Genomic DNA, 26,009 nt, shown 5'->3' on the forward strand with positions numbered 1-26,009 from the left:
TTAATGATGACAAATTTAGATTATCCTCAAATGTAAAAGTTGTGAGGTCATTGGTACATGGCCCACATTTGCCTCACACTCTTCTAGCCCTTACCTACCTGTTTTCTCCAAGACCAATTCAAGTAGTTTCCTAATACTATAGGTAAAAGGAATCGTAAAATTTCAGAGGAATATGGATCTAAAAGATGATCAAAGTTTCCATACCTCCCTGACCCGCCCACTTGCTTCTCATTCACCCACTTCCCTCTGTATTTATAAGAAATGCAGGCAGAGACATTAAATGAATGCAGACTGCTATGCATGGAGTTGGATACAAATAACTTAAGCATTAGCTATTATCTATTTTTCTGTATTTAATATTACCCTAATAACTGTAAAATCAGGCTAAATTGCCACACATACCATTCATGACAGACATACTAATTTGCATTTTTGTCTATGGTAGCATAATTATGAAATTAAATTATCTCTTAGTGTTCATCTCTACGAAATATAGTCTGCTATATATTCTGATGTCAAATGGAAATTATTTTTTCCCCTGCCACTAACTGTGTTAGAGATCAAGAATCAACTTTGCTGTATTTTGGAACCTGAAAATAATGGGAAAAAAATGCACATTATTTTGTTTTCTTTTAATGTGCAGAATGGGCTGTCTCCACTACACATGGCTGCCCAGGGAGACCACGTGGAATGTGTGAAGCACCTGTTACAGCACAAGGCGCCTGTTGATGATGTCACCCTAGACTACCTGACAGCCCTCCACGTTGCTGCACACTGTGGCCACTACCGTGTAACCAAACTCCTTTTGGACAAGAGAGCCAATCCGAACGCCAGAGCCCTGGTAAACTTGGCCCAGTCCACATTAACTGAATACAGATTGAGACAAACAAACCCACATTCATTGACCAACATGCATACACCAGCAATGCATGGTTACAGATACGTAGTTAATCCTGCTAAATTTGTCACTCTTCACAATCAGCCTGTCTACTTCGTACGTTCATTGTTTGCTAGCAAATGCTGGTGAGCAAAGATGTATTTAAGAGAACACCAATATAACATTTCTGAAACTAGTGAGTTGCAAACAGATAGATATGAAACCTTTGGAGTGATAAGCAGTTTTAAATGGAAAATAGAAGTTGAAAAATAGGAAATTACAAAATGAATTCTAGATACCTCTAGATAAAGTTAGAACATGAGTGTGAAAGTTGAATTTATTAATCTCTTTTTGGAAAAAAAAATTAATGGTGAATATATTTGACTATGTAAGGGGGTATAAAATGTAAGCCTATGAAGAGTTCCCTTGAAAATTTTCATTGTTGACTTGATTACTCAACCATAGGCTAATAGAAAAGCTACGTCTAGTGTGTTACTGCTTCAGGGAGCATTTTATATACACCATTTCAGGAATTGCTCAAGAGAAAACTGCAAGAGGCTGTCCCTAGAGCAGCTTTATGTCTCCCCAGTTCTGATATTGAATAAATCTTCCTTGCTTCACTTATTTTCTAACAATAATCATTGGAAGTATTAGACACGTACTAATTTATGCCTCTTGTGTCCTAATTCTCAAACTAAAAGTAAATCCTTTTTTCTATATGTTTACATGGTTTGTGTCTGTTAAAATTGGTCTTCAGACAATCAGTATTTAAGCTGAGAAACCATCATTAGAATCATCAAATATTAAAAATGATTTTTATGAGAATTTTTCCATTGGAATCAATTTATTGATAATTACATGGGAAGTGAATATATTTTCCAGATTATGTGTAATTATGTGAAAACATTCATTTTGTCTAGGGAGTCAAAAACATTAATTTTTAATTGGATAGTGGTCAATAAGCTTATAAAATATCACAGCCTGTTAATTGCAAATATTTTAAGTGCTGCATGTGCATGTGGCTATTTTTATCTGGCATGTTGTATAGCTCATGAACAGGGGAAATGACTTAACCACTTAATTATGTTTATCACTCTATTGTGAAAAATAAGAAGTCATCAGCTTAAGTAAGGCCATATGCCTTCCTGAGAACTGCTAGTGTGTATAAACATTGACTGATGATTGGTCCATGTTGGGACATGCAAAATTGTTAGCTGGCAGAATAGACATAACAAAGGAACGTTGTTGAAATAAAAAAACTATAATACATGATGAGTAAGCGCGGAGCCATTTAACACATTTTACTTAATTTGCCCCAATTCCTGGGCATTAGCCTAGTTCGCCAAGTTAGAAAGTACCTGACAGACTTCTTCCCCACATTTCTTTACCCCTAGAGCTACCTCCTTGCATTTATCCCAGAAATTCTCCATACATTACATGAAAATATTCAAGAACTTAACAGTCATTTCTTTATACAATAAAATTTATCTGATTGGCATATATGTTATAAAAATGATGTAAAGATATAGCTTCTGTATGTAAAAATGATCAACATAATGATTTCTGCTGACTTGAAATATGCCCTTTATAAAGAAAGTGGTAGCAAAGTTGAAATATTTCTTACAAAGCCAGTATATTCTTAGATTTTTTAAGTAGATGAATAATTCTTATGCTCCAAGAAATGGCCCTTCAGAAAAATATGTGCTTATCTTCAATTCATCTTCAAGTCATTTAATAACTGGGACAATCAATATACCTTAAAACATCTTAGAACTTCTAAAATATAATTGCTTCTCTGTTTTTCTTTCTTTAAAGAGAAGAACCATGTATTTTTCTTCACTTTTGTTTTCTCTGTAACCACACAAACAGAATTATGTACAGGCCCACCACACATAAGTGAAGTTCAGTGCCTACAGGAACACATCACCATTTTTCTTTCCAAATTCCAACACCTACAGGGATTGAAGAAATGGTAATATTATGTGACGATGTAACATTATTGCCTGCAATGTGCCAGCATGGAGTTGTGTGAGAATTGTTTCTGCATGTTTTCAACTAACTTGATTGTCTTTTGCACAGAATGGTTTTACTCCACTGCACATTGCCTGCAAGAAAAACCGCATCAAAGTCATGGAACTGCTGGTGAAATATGGGGCTTCAATCCAAGCTATAACAGAGGTAGAAAAATGTTTTAGCTAGTCACAAAGCATTCCTTCTCTTACTCCTTCCTCCCTTTCCTTTTTCTCATCTTCTGTCCTCTTCACTCAAGTTTTATTTATCTGAAGAAGCCCCAAAGCCCCACCGGTGCAGAGGAGTAAAACTGCTGTTGCTTTGTTTCGCAGTCTGGCCTCACACCAATACATGTGGCTGCCTTCATGGGCCACTTGAACATTGTCCTCCTTCTGCTGCAGAACGGAGCCTCTCCAGATGTCACTAACATTGTGAGTATGGCTTGGGTCAGAATAACCCCAGGGAGGAAGAGCGAGAGGAACAGAGATTGTGGGTGTGTGTATGTGTGTTTGCGTGTATGTCATCAAAGTAAGCAACCAAGCTTTGAGAAGGGCCCTTGTAATAATATATTATTGAAATAATCACCAGAACTTCACTGAAAAGAACCTGGATAGGATAAGAGGTGTTATAAACTAAAATGGAAGCTATGAAGTGAGACAGCTTAAGACTCTGGGTGTAGGTGGATTGAACATGCATCTTAAATGCATTTATTAAAACAAAATACATTTTAAAAGCTCCTCTGAAAGTGAATGGATAATTGGGTCGAATAGAATCTTCAGGGCTCAACCTAGTTGCTTGAGGGAATTGTATTCCAGGCAATTTTCACAGAAACATCAAATCATTACCATAATTAATCTTAACAAAAGATTAACCAGAGATAGATCAATATCGGAGACTTTTACTTGTTGTCAAACTCTTCCTTCTTCAATTACATGGATTTCCCATTTTGTAACATTACATTGATTTTTACTTTTGATTTGATCTGATTTGCTAGAGTGGAGGCTTCTCTTAGCTGAAAGTTATACCACATATCCTGGAATGAATGTTGGTCTCCAGACCACTTTCATTCAATCAACAAGTACTGGATGTCTCAGAATTTTTCTATGTAATCTAAATTAGGATTTTCACTTCTAATTTCTTTGTATATCTCTCATTTTCTTGGATTTTTCCCCTTTAAACTTTGGTCATTGTATCAGGATAGATCATTGAATGCAAATGTTCTCCTGAGCAAGAGAACTTCCTTGCACAAGGTGCAGGCATGTATTTGAAGTTCAAGAAGGGCTAGTAGAGTATTGAGATTCACTTGTGCACCAGAAATAACTCTCTCAAAATAAATATTAGTGCTTATTATTAAAATGAGCTATGTTTTCAAAAGCAATTGATTGGCACTTGTTGCTAATTTTTGGCATCTCATTCCATTTAAGCTGTGAAAGAGAATGTCCAATTTCACTTTTTATTTGTATTCCCTCTCATATTTCTTTTTTTCTGTATTTCACACACCGTTTCCACAGTGAAGTTTCTGATGGCTAGGAAAATCCATTGTGAGAATTAATTCAATTGATTTTAAAAATTATTTAATACTCTCTCCATGTTATTCAGTAATTGGAGCATAAAATCATTGAAGAATTTGAAGTCTATATTTATAAGTTTTCTTAATTATAGCTTGTTGGTCCTAAGGTCATAATATTATATGCCAATCTTTATTTACTCCATTAGACATAAGAGTAATTTCACAATGTGCCAACATAAGTTTAATTTCTAGTCATTCTTAGAACTTTAAAAGCAATCATCATCCCCCCCCTTTTTTTTTTTGAGATGACTACCTTTTTTTTTTTTTTTTTTTTTTTAAATTGAGACCTGAACAGACTTACTTACAGGCCAGTAACTTTAAAACAAAAAACAAACAACAACAACAACAACAAACAACAAAAGAAACAAGCAAAAAACCTCTGTGTTCTTGCTCACCTTTTCCTTTTTTGTCTCCGCCTTTTCTTATTTGCATTCCAATGCCTATAGGATCAGAGGAGCAATAGTGACATTGTTACAATATGTTATCACATTATAATGCTAACATGTACAAGAATATTCTGTGGATTGCTTGATTGCAATCCCCTAAATTAATCTCTTTTAGTGGAGATTTTTACAAAATCTTCAAAGAATAATCCATATAAAATGGTTGTGGAATTTGTGGCCACTCTTACTTTGCTTCTTCACTGACCAATTCCAAATCTTCAGATGGTTATGGAGTTATACTCCCTTCTGTTAAAAAAGTTATATGGGGTACATATATTTTCAAATAAACATAAAATATTAATTGAAACAAACAATTTTGACATGTTTTTCAGGTTGTTGAAGACTTTCAAATTGGACAATCGTTATATTAAACTTTAGCTTCCAACTGTTGGTCATTTAAAGTTCTTCATTTTATCTGTTCATTTGTCCATTATATTATCTTTCCATCCAGCTCCCTCAAAACAAATTCTTGAGGGGCACATGCCAATATAATTTCCGTGTTTTCTAGTTATGTTTTGTAAGATATGTCTTTCAGGAAGCAGATACCTATTGATAGGATTGCCAGGTAAAATATAGGACTCTCAGTTAAATTTAAATTTCAGATGAAAAATAAACTTTTGTATATGACCCATGCAATAGTTAAGACATAGCAAAATAATTATTTGTTGTTTGTCTGGAATTAAAATTTAACTGGCTGCCCTGTACTTTTAATTGCTAAATCTGGCAATCCTACATTTAGAGGAATTTAACTTTCTCTAGCAATGGGATGCCTGTGAAGTTGTGTTTTCTCAGAACATGAGGATATAGCTACTGGATCCAAAATTCTTTGCAAGTTGATGAAGAAACCGTGTGAACACTGACTGCCTGCTTGCTGTGTCAGAGTTGGTCACTTCCTGACTCTAAAACACCCCACCCTTGGAGCCTTTGTGTGTTGCCTGAAATCATGTTGCATTTTTGAATGCAATGCTATTTGTTGTGCTTCGATGCTTTTCAACTTGATGCGCACGAAGTGGAAGTCAATGTAGCCCTGTCAGCAGAGTCAGTTTTAACAACTGAGGAGAGTGGCATGAAACTTAGTACCTGCTTTGGACATGAGCATACCCATTCTCTTGCTAGTCTTGTTTTTGCCTGAAAATTCACTCCAAGTGTGAGGTGTACCAGTAACTCAATCATGTATAGACATTTTTTTTTAACTGAAAATCTCCTTTTCCAGAAGGTTTATTAATATGCTTTGAAACTTAGAATGCCGAACTGCCAATTACAACACATCCATAATCCAAAGTATTCATCAATAACCATAGGAATAGAAAACTAAGCATTTTAACAACTATCAAGAAAGAATGCAAGGTCTTACAAAGTTTTATCTTCCTTCCCATAAGAAATCAGTGGACTAATGGTAAAGTTCACACATTATATTATGCTTAAAAACTTCCGCCAATCCTTAAATTTCATTAGCTTGAGATGAGAAAGACAAGGCTATTAAATAAAATAGGGTGCCTGACAATCAAGAAATGGAAATTATTTATTACAACAATATATCCTGACCTTCATTTTCTTATTTGTTCTTATATATAAACAATGGTAATATTAATATAAAAGACGATTAAGGGCAACTTACAGTAGAAGTCCATTATGCCAGAGGCATTAGATAATAATTAAACAAGACCATTATTATAAAGTGGAGAGACCATGTATGTGTTTATACATAACCTTTGTTTGAATTTAAGCCTTAGTGCTTTAAATTAGATTCTATATCTAACTCATCAATTTCAAGTGTGTAAAACCCATAAAAAAAACTTAAGTATAAAGTAAAGGCTTTAGAAATATTGGCCAGTATTGGAAACATTTCAGATTTTGAAAGCCCCGTATTGATAAAGCTTGGCTTAAAAAATAAACATGAAGGCCAAGTGTGGTGGCCTGTAATTCTAGCTACTTGGGAGGCTGAGGCAGGAGAATCACTTGAACCAAAGAGGCGGAGGTTGCAATGAGCCGAGATTGCACCACTGCACTCCAGCCTGGGGGACAGAGAGAGACTTTGTCTCTACATAAATAAATAAATAATAAACATGAAAATTTGTCATTGCGTAGGAATTCCTGGGACCTCTTTGACTTTTAACTTCTTATCAGGAAATTTATTCTTATCGTCATTTGTACCAAAATTAGTAAAATTGCTAGCCTTTTATCAGACCTAGAAATAGCATAAAGATTTGAGGAGTATTGTTTTTGTTTTTCTGAGACACGACCTTGCCCTGTCACCCAGGCTGGAGTACAGTGGGCAAGATCATGGCTCACTGCAGCCTCAACCTCCTAGGTGCAGGCTGTCCTCCTGCCTCAGCTTCCCAAGTAGCTGGAACTACAGGCATGCACCACCATGCCTGGCTAATTTATTTATTTATTTTTTTAGAGAAGAGATCTTGTGGTGTCTCCCATGCTTTTCTTGAATGCTTGGCTTCAAGCAATATTCCTGCCTTGGCCTCCCAAATGCTGGGATTACAGGCTTGAGCCACTGCAACTGGTCTTGTTTTGTTTTGTTTGAATACCATCGGCCCTCTGTATCAGTAGCTTCTGTATCTGTGGGTTCTAAATCCATGGATTTAATCAATCTTGGATTGAAAATATTTGAAAAAATAAAAATAAAAAACTACAATAAAAAATAACACAAAAATTTTTAAAAAGTACAACAACTATATAGCATTTACATTGTGTTAGGTATTACAAGTAATATAGAGCTGAATTATACAGGATTATGTGCATAGGTTACATGCAAATACTACACCATTTTATATAAAGGACTTGAGCATCCATGTATTTTGGTATTGGTGGGGGAAGCAGGGGACCTGGAACCAATCCCTCACCAATACAGAGGGACAACTGTAGTTAGAAGATTTTAGCCTTGCTGGGCACGGTGGCTCACACCTGTAATCCTAGCACTTTGGGAGGCCGAGGCAGGTGGATCACTAGGTCAGGAGTTCAAGACCAGCTTGACCAACATGATGAAACCCTGTCTCTACTAAAATTACAAAACTTAGCTGGGCATGGTGACAGGCACCTATAATCCCAGCTACTCGGGAGGCTGAGGCAGGAGAATTGATTGAACCCAGGAGGCCGAGGCTGCAGTGAGCCAAGATCATGCCACTGCACTCCAGCCTGGGCAACAGAGCAAGATTCTGTCTCAAAAAAAAAAAAAAAGAAGATCTTAGCCTCATCTGTTTAGAGACAGGTTTTAAATGATATAGAAAACAAGTTAGAAATCATGATTGTCTGTCCAGGGGGGAAAAATCTTGCCATACATCTAAAGTCTGAAGATAAATATTAGCATTCCAATGATACATCGTTTTATAAAAGAGCATACTCCAGATACATTTACTTTACAAAAGTCTAAATCTGTTATCAGAAAATAAGCCCATTAGAGGATAAATGAGTCATCAACAAAGAAGAGAAAATTAGAGTAGATACCAATTTAGCGCTTTCACAATCAAATCATTTGACATGAATTTCTCATAACTTCAAAAGAAATGGGTCTCTAAAATACTGAGAAAAAATTAACTGTGAAATATGTGCCAAATTAAAGTTCACCTTAAAGTTTCTAGATTTAAGGGTTTGTTGTACAAGGAATCAGAAGAAATTATTCGCTGCAGTTTGTCAATTACTACAACCAAATTTAAAATCAATTTAATTTGGAATGGTTTACTTGGTTGAAATCAGGCTTATTTTCTAGAACAGTTGTGGTAAATCAATCTGTAATAATTTTTATAACCAATATCTTATTCTAACTGTAAAATTACTTGAGTGAATGAAACCCTGCCTTCTTTAGAACTACATATGGTTTTAAAATATGCTGATTTTTAAAAATCTCTCTCTTAGAGACAGTAGAGTAAAATAACCTGCTACTTGATGAGAAAATTCTCTTAATCAAACCCTTGTTCTTCATGCTACACCTAAAGCCACCCTTTCCCGACAAGTGTGTCATATTTTGGTGTAGAACAAAGATACTTGAGGCATGATGCATGGCCTACCTCAACAGATGACGCTGCTGACAGTCACTTTATTCATCTTTCAGTGGCTCTCTCAAACAACTGTCTATAATTAAATATGCTCATTAATCTTAAATAGGGGACCTCCTGGGCAAATCAAATTTCTTGTCTGATCCGTTTTTATCTAGTCTCATAACACAAAAAAATCAGATACAAAATAATATTTTATTTTGGAAGTAAATTTTGAATCTTGTAATGATTTATTTATGGTACAAGTGGTGTTAATTTTTTGCGACATGTTGATCTTCAGCATCTAGTTTCTCACTGAAATAGATTCCAGTTGTGATCACATAGTTAAGTGAGACAATGACAGATTTTTAGGTTTTTAGGGTAAAAGAAACTTCATCACCAAAATCAATTTAAAGGGATGCTTAAGCGGCTGATTGTGAAGTTAAACAACTCGAGAGTATCTTGGACGTTCGGATAAATTTACTACTTTGTCATGGACTTAAAAAAAAAATAAAATAAACATTTGTTTTATCCTTGTAAAGATGGAGAAGAAAAACACAAAAATTAGCTGGGCATGGTGGCATGCACCTGTATTCCCAGCTACTTGGGAGGCTGAGGCAAGAGAATCCCTTGAACCCTGGAAGTGGAGGTTGTGGTGAGCCGAGATGTTGCCATTGCACTCCAGCCTGAGCAACAAGAGTGAAACTTTGTCTCAAAAAAAAAAAAAAAAAAAAAAAGATACAAATCTGTATTTTCCAGACTAAATAATTACGCCTTTTCATAGGTTTCTTAAATCCTTGGATAGATTGCTGAATTTCACAAAAAGGGACAACTTTATTCTTTACCATCCAGAGCAGTGGGTTAATTTATGATTTAATGATCTTTGTTCCCTGGCAGCGTGGTGAGACGGCACTACACATGGCAGCCCGAGCCGGGCAGGTGGAAGTGGTCCGATGCCTCCTGAGAAATGGTGCCCTTGTTGATGCCAGAGCCAGGGTAGGTACTGGTGCCCTGAGGTTCTCTTCTATCGCGGCGCCTGAGTTTCATCCTTAAGAGAGGATGTTGCCCTTCAGTTCCTTGATTTGGAAATACCAAGGACTGTAAGTGAAAGGATCAATTCAATAGCAGTTTTCCAGGAAAAAAAAAGAAACATTATTTAAGCAATTACACACTATGAAAAATGCATCCGAATTTCAGAAACATTAACATTTGAAAAAATGTACAACTTATCATCTAAGAAATACATCATTGACTGATATTTTAATACTTTTTTAACCTTGGAAAGCACTTTCTCATATCTCTTTATTTTCATGAATTTTAAAATTTAACCTAAAGTATTTAGATGCTATACATATTAAAATTTATTTCTTACCACTTTCCACAGTCATCCCTCACTAGTTACATAAAAACAAGTTATTCTCAAAGTTTTAATGTTTTCCCTTCATCTGTTTGCCTTCCCTCCTTTTTATGATATTTACTTTTCTTCTTACTCTGATTTTACAAATTTAGACATTCTGTATTTCCACAGTTCCAAAATAGAATTTGGGCACTGAAGATTGCTTGATCAGACTTGTCCCATTTCTAATAGCTTCTAATTCCTTCACAAGTTTCTTTTTCCTTCTTTTTCTGTTTTTAAATCTTACTTCCCAATTTATTTTCTCATCTTCCTTTACATGGAATACACCAGAATACACTGAATACACTATCAATATACTGTACCTTCTATTTCCTTTTCCATGTTGTTTGGTTAACTTTTGCACTGACATCATTGAGATTCTCATGTTAAATAATTTCCCTCCTTCTTCAATATTTGATATACCTAAGTTAGAACTCATTTCAGTTTGAGTTGCACCATTATAATACAGTGTTATCTTGGAATGAAAGCATCTGGCTATGGTCATATAAATTGTAAGTGATTTCAGGCAAGTCACTTCACTTTCAAGTCTTTCTTTATTATTATACTTTAAGCTCTGGGATACATGTGCAGAATGTGCAGGTTTGTTACATAGGTATATATGTGCCATGGTGGTTTGCTGCACCCATCAACCCATCATCTACATTAGGTATTTTTCCTAATGCTATTTCTCCCCTAGTCCCCTACCCGCTGACAGACTCCAGTGTGTGATGTTCCCCTTCCTGTGTCCATGTGTTCTCATTGTTCAGCTCCCACTTATGAGTGAGAACATGCAGTGTTTGGTTTTCTGTTTCTGTGTTAGTTTGCTGAGAATGATGGTTTCCAGCTTCATCCATATCCCTGCAAAGGACATGAACTCGTTCTTTTTTAAGGCTGCATAGTATTCCATGGTGTATATGTGCCACATTTTCTTTATCCAGTCTATCATTGGTGGGCATTTGGGTTGGTTCCAAGTCTTTGCTATTGTGAATAGTGCTGCAATAAACATATGTGTGCGTGTGTCTTTATAGTAGAATGACTTATAATCCTTTGGGTATATACCCAGTAATGGGATTGCTGGGTCAAATGGTATTTCTGGTTCTAGATCCATGAGTAATTGACACATTGTCTTCCACAATGGTTGAACTAATTTACACTCCCACCAACTGTGTAAAAGTGTTCCTATCTCTGCCAGGTGCAGTGGCTCACGTCTGTAATCCTAGCACTTTGGGAGGCTGAGGTGAGCAGATCAGGTGAGGTTGGGAGTTTGAGACCAGCCTGACCAACATGGAGAAACTTTGTCTCTACTAAAAATACAAAATTAGACTGGTATGGTGGCATATGCCTGTAATCCCAGCTGCTCAGGTGGCTGAGGCAGGAGAATCACTTGAACCCGGGAGGCGGAGGTTGCAGTGAGCTGAGATCGTGTCATTGCACTCCAGCCTGGGCAACAAGAGCGAAACTCCGTCTCAAAAAAAAAAAAAGCGTTCATATCCTCTCCAGCATCTGTTGTTTCATGACTTTTAAATGATCACCATTCTAACTGGCATGAGACGGTATCTCATTGTGGTTTTGATTTGCATTTCTGTAGTGACCAGTGATTATGAGCTTTTTCTCATATGTTTGTTAGCCACATAAATATCTTCTTTTGAGAAGTGTCTGTTCATATCCTTTGCCGACTTTTCAATGGGGTTGTATGTTTTTTCTTGTACATTTGTTTAAGTTCCTTGTTGATTCTGGATATTAGCCCTTTGTCAGATGGATAGATTGTAAAAATTTTCTCCCATTCTGTAGGTTGCCTGTTCACTCTGATGATAGTTTCTTTTGCTGTACAGAAGCTCTTTAGTTTAATTAGATCCCATTTGTCAATTTTGGTTTTTGTTGCCATGGCTTTTGGTGTTTTAGTCATGAAGTCTTTGCCCATGCCTATGTCCTGAATGGTATTGCCTAGTTTTCTTCTAGGATTTTTATGGTTTTAGGTCTTACATTTAAGTCTTTAATCCATCTTGAGTTAATTTTTGTATAAGGTGTAAGACAGGGGTACAGTTTTAGTTTTCTGCATATGGCTAGCCAGTTTTCCCAACACCATTTATTAAACAAAGAATCCTTTTCCCATTGCTTGTTTCTGTCAGGTTTGTCAAAGATCAGATGGTTGTAGATGTGTGGCATTTTTTCTGAGGCCTCTGTTCTGTTCCATTGGTCTATATATCTGTTTTGGTACCAGTACCATGCTGTTTTGGTTACTGTAGCCTTCTAGTATAGTTTGAAATCAGGTAGCATGATGCCACCAGCTTTGTTCTTTTTGCTTAGGATTGTCTTGGTCATATGGACTCTTTTTTTGGTTCCATATGAAGTTTAAAGTAGTTTTTTCTAATTCTGTGAAGAAAATCAATGGTAGCTTGATGGGGATAGCATTGAATCTATAAATTTCTTTGGGCAGTATGGTCATTTTCATGATACTAATTCTTCTTATCCATGAGCATGGAATGTTCTTCTATTTATTTGTGTCTTCTCTTATTTCCTTGAGCAGTGGTTTGTAGTTATCCTTGAAGAGGTCCTTCACATCCCTTGTAAGTTATATTCCTAGGTATTTTATTCTCTTTGTAGCAATTGTGAATGGGAGTTTACTCATGATTTGCCTCTCTGTCTATTATTGGTGTACAGGAATGCTTGTGATTTTTGCACCTGGATGTTGTATCCTGAGACTTTGCTGAAGTTGCTTATCAGCTTTAGGAGATTTTGGGCTGACATGATGGGGTTTTCTAAATATACAGTCCTGTCATTTGCAAACAGAGACAATTTGACTTCCTCTCTTCCTATTTGAATACGCTTTATTTCCTTCTCTTGCCTGATTGCCCTGGCTAGAACTTCCAATACTATGTTGAATAGGAGTGGTGAGAGAGGGCATTCTTGTCTTGTGCCACTTTTCAAAGGGAATACTTCCAGCTTTTGCCAATTCAGTATGATATTGGCTGTGGGTTTGTCATAAATGGCTCTTATTATTTTGAGATATGTTCTATCAGTACCTAGTTTATTGAGAGCTTTTAGCATGAAGGGATGTTGAATTTTATCAAAGTTTTTTCTACATCTATTGAGATTATCATGTAGTTTTTGTCATTGGTTCTGTTTATGTGATGGATTACATTTATTGATTTGCATATGTTGAACCAGTCTTGCATCCCAGGGATGAAGCCGACTTGATTGTGGTGGATAAGCTTTTTGATGTGCTGCTGGATTTGGTTTGCCAGTATTTTATTGAGGATTTTCGCATTGATGTTCATCAGGGATATCAGCCTGAAATTTTCTTTTTTTGTTGTGTCTCTGCCAGGTTTTGGCATCAGGATGATTCTGGCCTCATAAAATGAGTTATGGAGGAGTCTGTCTTTTTCTATTGTTTGGAAAAGTTTCAGAAGGAATGGTACCAGCTCCTCTTTGTACCTTTGGTAGAATTTGGCTGTGAATCCATCTGGTCCTGGGCTTTTTTTTGTTGTTAGGCTAATTACTGATTTTAGAACTTGTTATTGGTCTATTCAGGGATTCGACTTCTTCCTGGTTTAGTCTTGGGAGGGTGTATGTGTCCAGGAATTTATCCATTTCTTCTAGATTTTCTAGTTTATCTGTGTAGAGGCATTTCTAGTATTCTCTGATGGTAGTTTGTATTTCTGTGGGGTCAGTGGTGATACTCAAGCCTCTGTAATGGCGGATGCCCCTCCCCCACCAAGCTGGAGCATCCCAGGTCAACTTCAGACTGCTGTGCTAGCAGCGAGAATTTCAAGCCAGTGGATCTTAGCTTGCTGGGCTCCCCTGGAGTGGGATCCACTGAGCTAGACCACTTGGCTTCCTGGCTTCAGCCCCCTTTCCAGGGGAGTGAACCATTCTGTTTCAGTGGCGTTCCAGGCGCCACTGTGGTATTAAAAAAAACTCCTGTACCTAGCTCGGTGTCTGCCCAAATGCCATCCCAGTGTTGTGCTTGAAACCCAAGGCCCTGGTGATGTAGGCACCGGAGGGAACCTCCTGGTCTGCAGGTTGCAAAGATCATGGGAAATGCGTAGTATCTGGGCCAGAGTGCACCATTCCTCATGGCACAGTCCCTCACGGCTTCCCTTGGCTAGGGGAGGGAGTTCCTGACCCTTTGCGCTTTCCAGGTGAGGTGAAGCCCCACCCTGCTTCGGCTTGCCCTCAGTGGGCTGCACCCACTGTCTAACCAATCCCAGTGAGATGAGCCAGATACCTCAGTTGGAAATGCAGAAATCACCTGCCTTCTGTGTTGATCTCACTGGGATCTGCAGACCGGAGCTGTTCCTATTCAGCCATCTTGCCAGCCTGTGGCCACTTCCAAGTCTTTATCAGTAAAATATGAGGGTTGGACTCAGAAACTCAAAACTCCTTTCCAGACTTTCTTAACATTCTTTGATTCAATGAATTTAATAGACATTTTCTTGTAACAGGTTCCACAGATCTTCATGCAGAATCCAGTGACACACGGGCAGCCTTAACATTGCTCTTGTTGTCTTGGTTTTCATCTGCCTTTCTGTCCATTGTCCACATAGTGTAATTTATGTTCTTTGGTAGTCATCATTGATCTATTATATTCTTATCTATTTAAAGCTTTATTCAACTATGAGCTTCCCCTGCCATAACATTTTTCTGGTTTCCTTTTAACATTACCTGGCATTCAGCTATTTTAAAAATATTTCTATGGCCAACCAGTGCACTCTGAGTATTGTATACTTTACTGGAAATTGTGTTGATGTTCCTGTAAATTTTTTGTAATTCATATTTAATAATGAAAGGGTTTCCCATTTCTCTCTCTTAAAGTAAAACCCCTTAATGTTTATCTATTATTCAAATTAAAATTTCTACTTTTTATGGCAATTTATTCATTTTCATGTATCTCTGCCAAATTTTTCTGTATTGATATAACCCATTATTACAGCCTTTTATCTTTTTGGATACCCTCTGAAGCCTCTTCCTTAAAAGCACCACTGGCAACAGACTCTTTCCCTTAAAGTACTAATTAATTAGTTAATTTTACACAAAGATTTCATCAATTCTACTTTTTTACTTCTCTTTTGCAACTACATTTAGTATCATTATATACATACATAAATACCTTTTAATTCCTTATTCCTTCTAATTTAAATATCAAATTTCATATGTTATCTTTTGTTTATTTTTTTTCTTTTCAGCTCTACTTCTCATTCTAAGCTACAACTGAAATCCCTTCCCTATAGTATTTTCTATTATGAACAAACAAAAATACTGTAGCCTTGTGAAGCAGTGCTCCCTAAAGGCCAATATGCATACAAATTACCTGGGCACCCTGCTAGAATGCATATTGTAACCCAGTTCTGCATATTTAACAAACTCTCAGGTGATGTCAGGGCTCCTGATTTTGGGATTATGTTTCAAGCAGCAAGGAGTTAGGGTTTTCCTGTTCGTAAGTCCTATTTTAAAGTGTACTTTCACCATGTGTGTTTTATTGTCATTTAATACTTTTAATGTGCTCCTGGGCCTCTGATTTAGTTAACATTTGAACAGTGCTTTAGAATTCATCAATCATTTAAACACAAAGTATCTTATTTGATACCCAGAGCAATCCCGTGTTGTAGGGTGGCCTGGGGTCCTGAAATTCAAGATTGTGCTGATTAACCTGTGGTGACAGAGTTAAGATAAGAAAAAGATTTCTCCTCTGATTCTGCATCTTTCTCCTAACTCTTTCTGCTAACATCATTACCTCCCACTTCAAATGTAAAGAGAGCCCTTCTCTCTCCCATCCAAACAAACCACTGGTTTCTAATTAGGTACATTCTCTCCCTAAACTTATGACTATGATCAGGATATAAGATCAAGCTTGGGCCCATGCCCATTCATGCGGCACATTTATGAGGTGGGATAAGAAGACCAGCAGCCCTTCTAGAACCACATGGAGTATGGGATGTCCATTTCCCCCAAATGAGGGATGGATGTCCCAGAAGAAGGGTGCAGGGGGTATTGGGCAGAAAAATGAACACATATCTGCTATTTTACCTCTTGATTTCCCACCGCACACATGTGCGTGCGCACACACACACACTTTTGGAAACTTCCTCTCTAAACCTAATAACATTGCTTTAGAATTCACCCTCTCCCGAAGAAGAGATAGTAAAAAATTGTGCGCAGCTACTACATTGAGCTCCAAGGTCAAGATCGCTGGGTAGTTCACAATCTTCTCAATCAGGTTTAGAAATAATATCTCATGGGGCTAAGTCATATGTTATATATTCACAATATATAACAAAAGAAAAACCATATACTCATAATAACATCTGTAATTTTTAAAGTTCACGCAGAACACTCTATTCACCAGTCCAGAGCATAAGACACATTTTGCTGGACAGATGAGAGCAGGGACTACAGTGGCCTCAGTTCCTCTGTCAGCCAATGTGTTTGCACCCAGGTCCTGCTCTCAAGAAGGTCCTTCCTTGTCCAGTGTCCTCAATGGACATTACTGAGAGGGCCATCAGAGCCTGACCGTCTGGGAGCTCTCTTGCTTTAGGAGCTGGTTCTGTTGGCACAATTACGGGGGCTTGGCATTTGCTTTAGGGATCGAGCAATCCCAGGGGTCCTAGGCTTAAACTCACTTGAAACTTAGCTCATTTAGAACTTTAGTTAGATACTAGGAGATGTGGCTCCTGGGAACCCTGTTAGCTAGTAACTAGTAATAGGAATTTTATCAAATCTTTGAAGTTTATCCCAGCCAGTGTTATTTTTCTCTTTGAAAAAGGAGCTGGGGCTCAGCAAGTCTCCAAAGTAAAATGGTAGACTGCAGTGGCAAAGCAGAGCTCATCTACTTCCGGTCCAGGCTGTGTCAGCCAGTGATGCTTTATGATGAGGGAATTGTTGCCTCTCATTTTTGGAATAGGTCTGTGTGATCAGGCTTCCCCCATTTCTTTACCTTTTCCCATGAATCTTTTCTTCTGCACTTTCCCAGTTCTTTTCCCTGGTTTGAATTAGCATTACCCTGAGGCAGTAAATTCAGCTTTTGCAATTCAGCAGGGAAATAATTGGCCAAACCTCAAAAAGTCTTATATCCCTGTGTACAGGTTGAAAGGTTTTCTTTGCAAAATTTGCGTGTTCTTTCCTTTTCCACTTTCAGGTAGAGCTTTACCAAAAATGGAAAAAAGTAGGCAAGACATCCTATTTTTTAACTTTTTTTTTTTTAAAGACAAACATTAATGCTATACAGTCTAAGAACCAAGGATCAATAGTTAATAATTAACCAATTATGTAGCTACCTCTAGTCAATGATTGCCACTTCTCAGCTATGGATTAAAGAGTCATCATCACTCCAACTATCCGTCTTATTCATGGAAAATCTGTTTTAGAGTGTGTCATTTGCAATACCCACCCACCTTTATCAAATTTTGCAGGACATATATCTGAGAAGGGAACCCCAGAAACAACAAATGTTCATCATAGCTATTCTCAAGTTCCTTGGTTTTTAAATTGTTGTTTGTTTTGCTAACCATTTATTTTTATAAATAACAATATGTTCATTTTATTTATAAATAAAAAATGTTTATTCTCCCCATTCCTCTATTTTTTCCTCTGTATTTCAGAGAAATTTTATCTTCTAATGTGTTGTCAGTATCCTTTCCTACTGAGAGTCACTTTGTTCCAAAAGGTCTGTTAGTGGCCATCTTATTGTAGTATCTATTTCCAAAGAATGTATAGGCAGAGAAATGTCTTTAGAATCCAATGCCCTGAATTAAAGTTCTGTTTTAATAGCTGAGTAACCTTGGACAATCTTTGAGAACTTGTTTAATTTTTCTTAATATCGACCTGGAAAATGGTCTAATAATACATTTTATGCTTTCCTTTTAACTCTCTTAGGAAGATGGGTCACATATGCATTGTACATGAAGAAAGCTTTTCAATTCCAAATGTTCACAAAATTTCAATTCTAGTCTAAAATAATCATATTACTGTTATTTATGTACTTCTTACTACCTTGGAATTCATGCAGTGCTATTTTATCTCTTACTATAGCTCCCTTTCTTTTTTCTTTTAACTTTAAGATACTGCATGTTTTTGGATAGATCTTCCTTCCTCTATATACTTTTCTCCATTCATTCTTAGCCCTGGAAGTCCGGTTTTCCCTTCCTCACTTTTATTATGACATGCCCTTGGGCAGATAGTAGCAATATACCTCTTTTTATCACTAAAGTTACACTCAATTTTCTTTTTACAAGAGAGTGGTCTGGCCTGGTTCTCTAAACACTGAAAACATTATTTCCAACTACACAGCAGAGTCAGGTGATTTTCTTGAGCCTCCTGGAACATGTCCTTCCTGTCCCTTAGACCCAGCTATATCCTCTGTTTTTAAATGGAAAGCACTTGGCAAATAGTTCACCCTGTTTGCTTTTTGCCAGAGTCCCATTTCATTTTTTAAGTTCTGGATGCAAGTTCCAGAACTATCTGCAGCATTTTCTGAAACATCTTTTAAAACCAGATTACAATATCTTCTTTGTGCACTGTTCCTCCTTGAAGAAAATGACCAGCATTTGTATCCTTGGCTTGCTGAATGGAGTAAAATCAAAGATTTTCCAGCATCCCCGGTTCTTTTTCTTTGAAAGAGTTCCCAGAATAAATCCTGCTTCTAAGTGAAAACTCTTGGATGAGAATATAGGTCCTAGGACTTTTGGACTAGATTTTATTCTTATTCCAAACCATCAGTTAGTTTATATTTAAACATAAGTGAGGCCTAAAGCCTTAATGAGTTGAGAAATATTTTGGGATGCTCAGAAAGCAATGATCAAGTTCATGGAAGTATATGCTTTTTAAAAATCGAAGGGAGAATTTGTGACCAACCGGGTCACTGCTGTAGCAAAATATAAAATATGCCATGGTTAAAGCAGTAATGATTTTATTTTAGGTGGGGTTCCTAGAGATTCCAAGAAGGCATCATGAAATATGTGAGTGAAACATATCACCAGTGAAGTTCTGTCTGCCTGGCACTAACTTTTTACTTGACTTGAGTTGTAGGAGGAACAGACACCTTTACATATTGCCTCCCGCCTGGGTAAGACAGAAATTGTCCAGCTGCTTCTACAACATATGGCTCATCCAGATGCGGCCACTACAAATGGGTACACGCCACTGCACATCTCTGCCCGGGAGGGCCAGGTGGATGTGGCATCAGTCCTGTTGGAAGCAGGAGCAGCCCACTCCTTAGCTACCAAGGTAAGGAGAATGACATCATGAGAACATGGACCAAGAGGATTCCTAAGTCATGGCCTTTCTGCTCTACCACATAAAGAATCAAGAGGGTAGATCTCCTTAGGCCTTGACTTACTTCCTTCTCTACATATTTAAGACTCATTGTCTAGATGATTTAAGGGAATTGTGAGATTCCATGTATCTTCAATAAAGAGTGCTGAATTTCATTCTAATTAATGCCAATGTTTCTAGGATAGGTATCTAGTACTCTAAGATGATTATCACTTTTTCTTCTCTTTTATTATAAAATCCACAATATATTCTTAAGACAAAGATAAATGAAATTCCTAAATATATTGAACTGGTAATACTAATGAGGAAGCGGGTAGTCCATTAGATTGGCAGTACTATATTTGCTGTGAGTTGTAGTACCAGATCGAAGCTCACTTTACTTATACATTTTCGCAACCCTACTATTAGCCACCACTTATTTGACATTCTCATTCCCATATTAGTTTCCAACTTTACCAACTACACTCTTGCCTGGGTATTTACAGTGTTTAAACAGAGCTGAGCTGGAAAATCACACTTCCTTAGTTGTTATTGACATTGAGCAAAGAGTTTTACTTATGTTCCAAGTTTCATGACGGGGCAGAGTAATTTTTCCCATGCTTTATACATGCTATTTGACATTCATAATTTGGAGATGACTTAGAATAAAACATGAATATACTCAGCTAATTAGAGCAAAATTAATTGAGCCAGTGCAAGTGAATTTGTCGTGGGGCAAAATAATTCCCACAAATGTAACAGTGATTCAGATTAATGAAAGGACAATTTCAATTCTCTCATAATCAGTAGGCATAAGTACTGCATCCAGGGAGAGGGAAAGTTGCAAATTTAAACTGAGATAGTGATGTGGCATCTGTCCTTTTATAAATAGGAGCAGCCCACTAGCTGTTATGGCTTATCTGGTTGCCTGTTATGACTTACCTGGTTGCCTATGGCTGTAAAAGGTATTTTGATATAAGAAATTGACAATTATTGAAGCTCTGAACTCTGAAAAGTTGAAAGGATTTTAGAAGTTCTTAAAAAAAAAGAAACTAAGCAACAAATGTAGTAATAACCTGAGAGATTTGGTGATTGTCTTATCAGAGGAGGGTGTAAATCATCAAAATTAAGATACATAAAATACAGAAATAGATAATAAAACATAGTCTCTTGTCTTTCAAAGATATTTAGGATTTAAAAAATATAACTATATCCGTGGTAAATTAGGGCAATAAAATAGAATAAAATGTTAAACAGCATTTTTTTTTTTTTTTTTTGAGACAGAGTCTCGCTCTGTCGCCCAGACTGGAGTGCAGTGGCGCAATCTTGGCTCACTGCAACCTCTGCCTCCCGGGTTCAAGCAATTCTCCTGCCTCAGCCTCCCAAGTAGCTGGGACTACAGGTGCCCTCCGCCACACCCGGCTAAATTTTTGTATTTTTAGTAGAGATGGGGTTTCACCGTGTTAGCCAGGATGGACTTGATCTCCTGACCTTATGACCCACCCACCTTGGCCTCCTAAAGTGCTGAGATTACAGAAGTGAGCCACCGCACCCGGCCAAACAGCATTTTAAGAGTTCAATTGACTAGGGCTGAACAGTGGTTGATTCATCATTAAAGCCATTTAAGAGGGTAAATGAAATCTTGGTGAGATTAACATAAAGGAAGAAGGCAGATGTATGACTCAAGAGATGCCTTCTAACTTTGGTTTTGTTATTCTACAGTAGATTTTATGTAGTTTTGTCTAATAATCATTTCCAAACTTATAAGAGTTGGATCACTATTCTAGCAAGGCTTTAAAGATAAGGAGTTTATGTTTTCTTCCTCATCATGTAGTTAGTCTCAAAGAACTCTGTTTCATCCTGAGTATCACGCTAATCATTGGGTGCATTGAGTGGAGGGAGGAGAGCTCTAACCACAAATGCTGGTTTATATGGACAATGCAAGAAGGAATAAATACTTCCTACGTTTGTCCCACACTTGGAAAAAACCAGAAGATTCACTGTCTTCCAAGAATTTATTAATACCAAATGTTAAAAAAAGAAGCAAAAAGAAAAACGTCATCTCATTTAAAAATAATTTGTCCGGAGACACTGAAAGGGCAATATTGCTTCTTGGGGGATATTCTGTGTTTATGATGGGGGCTTAAATGGTCCCAGGATAAGCCATGGCTTAGAGCACCTAACCCAGGCATATTTGCTATGTGTTTTACAGGCCCTGGTTGGTGTTAGAATTCCCCCACTCCCACTGTAGTGCCAGAAGAGCATGTGGTTAAACTGTCTGGCCAAGAGGATGGATTTGACATCATGGTGTAGGAACTGTGCCATCCTCGAGATTTTAGTCCAGAGATTTATCTGTATTTATACCACACTGCTAATTACAGAGTAAGGCCATTGGTTAGGCACGGAAGACACTGAATGTACACATATCAACATGTGTAGGAGAGCAGGCCTCTAAAAAAAGCTTTAAAGCTTCAGTGTGTTTAAAAGTCTGGTGTTAATCAGCCCAACATCATGCCAGAAGTAGAATGTATTTTACAAAAGCAATTGGTCTTTTAGACAGTGTGAGTCTTTTGGGAAAGGGGGCAAGTCAGGATGGGAGTTTCTTTTTAATAGTACATGTTTTTTGTTCTATAGACCATTTATCTTGCCATTTCTGCAGAAAATATGTCAACTAATTCACGAATACTTGTTTTTACTATGGCTGCCAAAATATCCTAAAATTTAAATGAATTTGGAATTCAGGTGTTATAAAAAGGATTGAAAGAAAGAGAAGGAGGGTTGGAGAGAAAGCAGCTGTTGTTTCAATTCTATTAATTTTAGAGGCAAGAAAAAGGCTTTTTTTTCCCATTCACAAATTGGAGCCAGTTTACTGACACTAGTGGCTTTTAAAAATCCCAAACCTATAAAGTCAGATTTCAGTCTCCAAGCCCTTAAAATAAAATTTCTTTTGTTCAGTCTATCAAGCCAAACTTTTGTATGTTAAATTTTATTCTTTTTCTTTGTCCTTGTTCATGGCTAACAGATTTAATGCTGCCAGTATTTTTTCCAAATGAAGAATCAGTATACTTTGCTTAATATGTTAACAAATAAAAAGATTTCGTGAGGAGTTATAACAATAAATATGATTTTACTTTTGTTTCTCACATTTTCAGAAGGGTTTTACTCCCCTGCATGTAGCAGCCAAGTATGGAAGCCTGGATGTGGCAAAACTTCTCTTGCAACGCCGTGCTGCCGCAGATTCTGCAGGGAAGGTAAAGATTCTCTATATGTTATAATTATGTAACAGTGAAGATGCTAGATTAGGAGATCTGTAAAGACATTTTTCTCACTTCTCTGAAAGGAATGTGAGAGCAACTGATGAAACTATCCCAAATAGACATGGTGGCGATGTCTTCCACAACCGTCCATGTACACACTGATTCAGAAAGCATTTTGAGCTGTGCCTCAAAGTCTTGTCACAACAGCCCCAGAACGTCTCTATATTAAAAAGAATCCCTGCAATGTTAATGTAGTATTTCTTACATAGCAGTTTAGACCTTTATACATCGTGACCCTCAAGATCCCCTTTGCTGGTGGTATGCTCATTTTCAATTTTAGTTATGTTTTTAATATGAAAATTATTAGGGATTTGTTTATTTTCATTCTTTTTTCTATTGACTATATTAATTCATTAACATGAATTTAATCAATATCAGTTTCCAGGCATCTGGTAGCTTCAGGGCAGCTAACCCTAATTTATTAAACACACCCTTTACAGAATGGCCTTACCCCGCTCCATGTTGCTGCTCATTATGACAACCAGAAGGTGGCGCTGCTGTTACTGGAGAAGGGTGCTTCCCCTCATGCCACTGCCAAGGTGAGGACCACAGAAAAGGATTTACAGACGTAGGGTGTAACTATCGCCTGAAAACACATGAGAATTGTGTTAGAAAACACATGGTATAATATAACTGCGACTAGTCCCAGCGATAGTAGCTTTTGGTATTGACACCCTTTTTTTCCCCTTGTATTTCTGCCAGTTGCGTCTTGAAAATCTTTTTTAAGATTTTTAAAGAGTCAGCAAGTATTAAGGGGATGTGCCTATAAACCAGTAGAGATGAATCTTATTGCTAACATTCTGTGTGTTAGAGAATGAAGTCTGAATTTTGAGAATTGAGAAATAAAGTCATTAACGTGTTTTCTCTTCTCTCCTATAAACCAAATGCTGTGATGAAAATGTCCTTTTATACTCTCATTCTTTCAGACTTCAAACTTCTATTTGTTTCTTTGTTTTTTTTTTAAATGTTTTACGTGTGTTAACTGTAGCATGGATCCCTCTAAGTCCCTAGATTCAGAGGTGGCGGGAGGATGCCTTTTGGGTGTATATCTAGCACCAAACTCCGAAACAGCTCCAACTAAGACTTGTACTTATGGACAGGGCATTTCCCACCATTCTAGCTGGCCCCTTATTACACTGAAAATATATATGAATGTCGTGTAATGCATAAAGTCCTCATTGCATCTTTCGTTCATTAATTCAGCACACCTATTTTGAGAACACATCAGGGTTTATTTAAAAAATATTGATTGTAATGGGAAAATATTTATGCTATATTAGACAACATAATAAAAAAACTGCCACCATTTATTTGCCAAACACTAAGCCGAGCAGTTTACAGGCAATATCTCATAATAACCCTATGAGACTGGTATTCTAATGATCTCCATTTTGCAGATGAGAAAGTGAGATTTAAGTAGGTTAATTTTCCAAAGTCATATGAATAATAAGTGTTAGAGCTTGTACCTGTGTTTGACCTCAGGCAGACTGGCTTTAGAGCCAGTGCTCTTAACCACTAGGTCCTTTGTGCCCCAAAGCAATAGAGGGAGATTTATTCCACTTCTGTTATACAAATATATACATATATACTCATATGCCTATTTAAATTTTATACATATTATAAATATAAAATAGGATATATACATAAAATATGTTCTGTATAATATATATTTTATATATAAATAATATAATTTCATAAATATATAACTTTGTACACATACATACATATACATCTACATATATTTATATCTTTTTGATGCCAATAAGCAGTTTACAATAAAGTACTTGAACTGTCAAAAGAGGGTGCCAAATGTTCATAATTATCCACACTGTTCTTACTCCTTTTTTTCTACAACCTCATCAATTCAGCACATATTTTATGTCTTTCTTCACACTAGATTATAAGCTACTAGAGGAATGTTTATATCATATTCATTTGCATATCTATGAGATGTTTAATAACATATGTGAGTTCCCAGTAAATTTGGATGAAAGAATGAAGATTGAGCAACTATGGAATAAAAATATACCTGCTCACTTAACATGCCAGCATTTTTTTTTCCATTAGCTTTCCAGGCTGACCATTCTCAACATAGATACAAAAGACTTCATAAGTACTCATGAGTACTTTCATTGAACTCTTACAATGTGCAAAGAAAGGATTATAGGTACTCAGTGGGAGGTAAAATTGTAAAACGTGTGTTCTCTTTCCACAAGGGTCTCTCAATCTACTTGCAAGAGAAGACCTAGATTATACAATAATGTGTATGGTTTTCCTAAAGAGACAAACATAGCCTTGATTTCTAGCCTCTACCCTGTGTGGTCCTTAATCTTAGGCATGCACGTACCGAGTTCAGAAGATGACGTAAAGCATTTCTCTACTCCAGAGTCCACAGTAGGATGGGTATTCTGGGAATGCCTCTCTAGTGTCTTTCACTTATCTGCCCCAGCCTGTCAGTGAACATGAGCCCTTCATCTTTGGGGCCACTCCTAGAGGGCTCCAGATGGTAAGATCCCCACTGTAGTCTCCACTTTAGACTCTCCTTCTGCTCATTATAATGTCCCCTCTCCTTAACACACACAGTCCTTTGGCCACGAGAACTTTGCTTCTTTCCACCAGAGTCCAGAACCTTCTCTTAGTCTTTATTGGGAGTGGTGCAATTATTTGAGTCCAAAAATGTTTCCTCTTTGTGGAGTAAGAGGGCTTTTCAGATCTTGTAGGTTGAGTATCTACCAGGCAAACCTCCTCCATTGCCAGAATTGACACCTTCTTTGATGATCGCTTATGGTGTTTTGCTAAAATATCCCTTTACCTAAACTTAGTAGAGATGAAGGGCTCATGTTCATTGACAGGCTGGGGCAGATAAGTGAAAGACACTAGAGAGGCATTCCCAGAATACCCGTCCTACTGTGGACTCTGGAGTAGAGAAATGCTTTACGTCATCTTCTGAACTCAGTTACCCCTGTAGGCAGGGGGGTAACTGAGACTATAGAAACACATTGTAGCAAAAAGAAGTTGACTAAACTTATTTGGTCCACAAAAATCTATGTGCCCTTTTTTTCAATAGAGTCTATGGACACAAATACAGTATTTTGAAGCATCTGGGACCTCTGATCAGATCCTGAAGAGGCTTCCAAGCTGAATTTCCTTCAGTTGCTTCAGGA

The 26,009-nt window shown here is 37.1% G+C and overlaps 1 protein-coding gene across 50 annotated transcripts in view; it reads left to right on the forward strand.

The window, feature by feature from the left end:
- The window catches only part of ANK2 (ankyrin 2), a 689,728-nt gene that overhangs the window by 561,047 nt on the left and 102,672 nt on the right, over positions 1 to 26,009 (forward strand). For 45 of the 50 annotated variants that reach the window (XM_030799037.1, XM_012502792.2, XM_030799074.1 and 42 more), the window contains 7 exons: positions 644 to 841; positions 2,957 to 3,055; positions 3,220 to 3,318; positions 9,781 to 9,879; positions 19,304 to 19,501; positions 22,681 to 22,779; positions 23,286 to 23,384. In XM_030799037.1, the coding sequence (XP_030654897.1) occupies positions 644 to 841; positions 2,957 to 3,055; positions 3,220 to 3,318; positions 9,781 to 9,879; positions 19,304 to 19,501; positions 22,681 to 22,779; positions 23,286 to 23,384 (891 nt within the window). The remainder of the gene's footprint in view (positions 1 to 643; positions 842 to 2,956; positions 3,056 to 3,219; positions 3,319 to 9,780; positions 9,880 to 19,303; positions 19,502 to 22,680; positions 22,780 to 23,285; positions 23,385 to 26,009) is intronic. The other 5 variants (XM_030799073.1, XM_030799083.1, XM_030799077.1 and 2 more) reach the window with 1 other exon arrangement.

Source organism: Nomascus leucogenys, chromosome 18 (assembly GCF_006542625.1).
Source record: "Nomascus leucogenys isolate Asia chromosome 18, Asia_NLE_v1, whole genome shotgun sequence".
NCBI classification, from domain to species: domain Eukaryota; kingdom Metazoa; phylum Chordata; class Mammalia; order Primates; family Hylobatidae; genus Nomascus; species Nomascus leucogenys.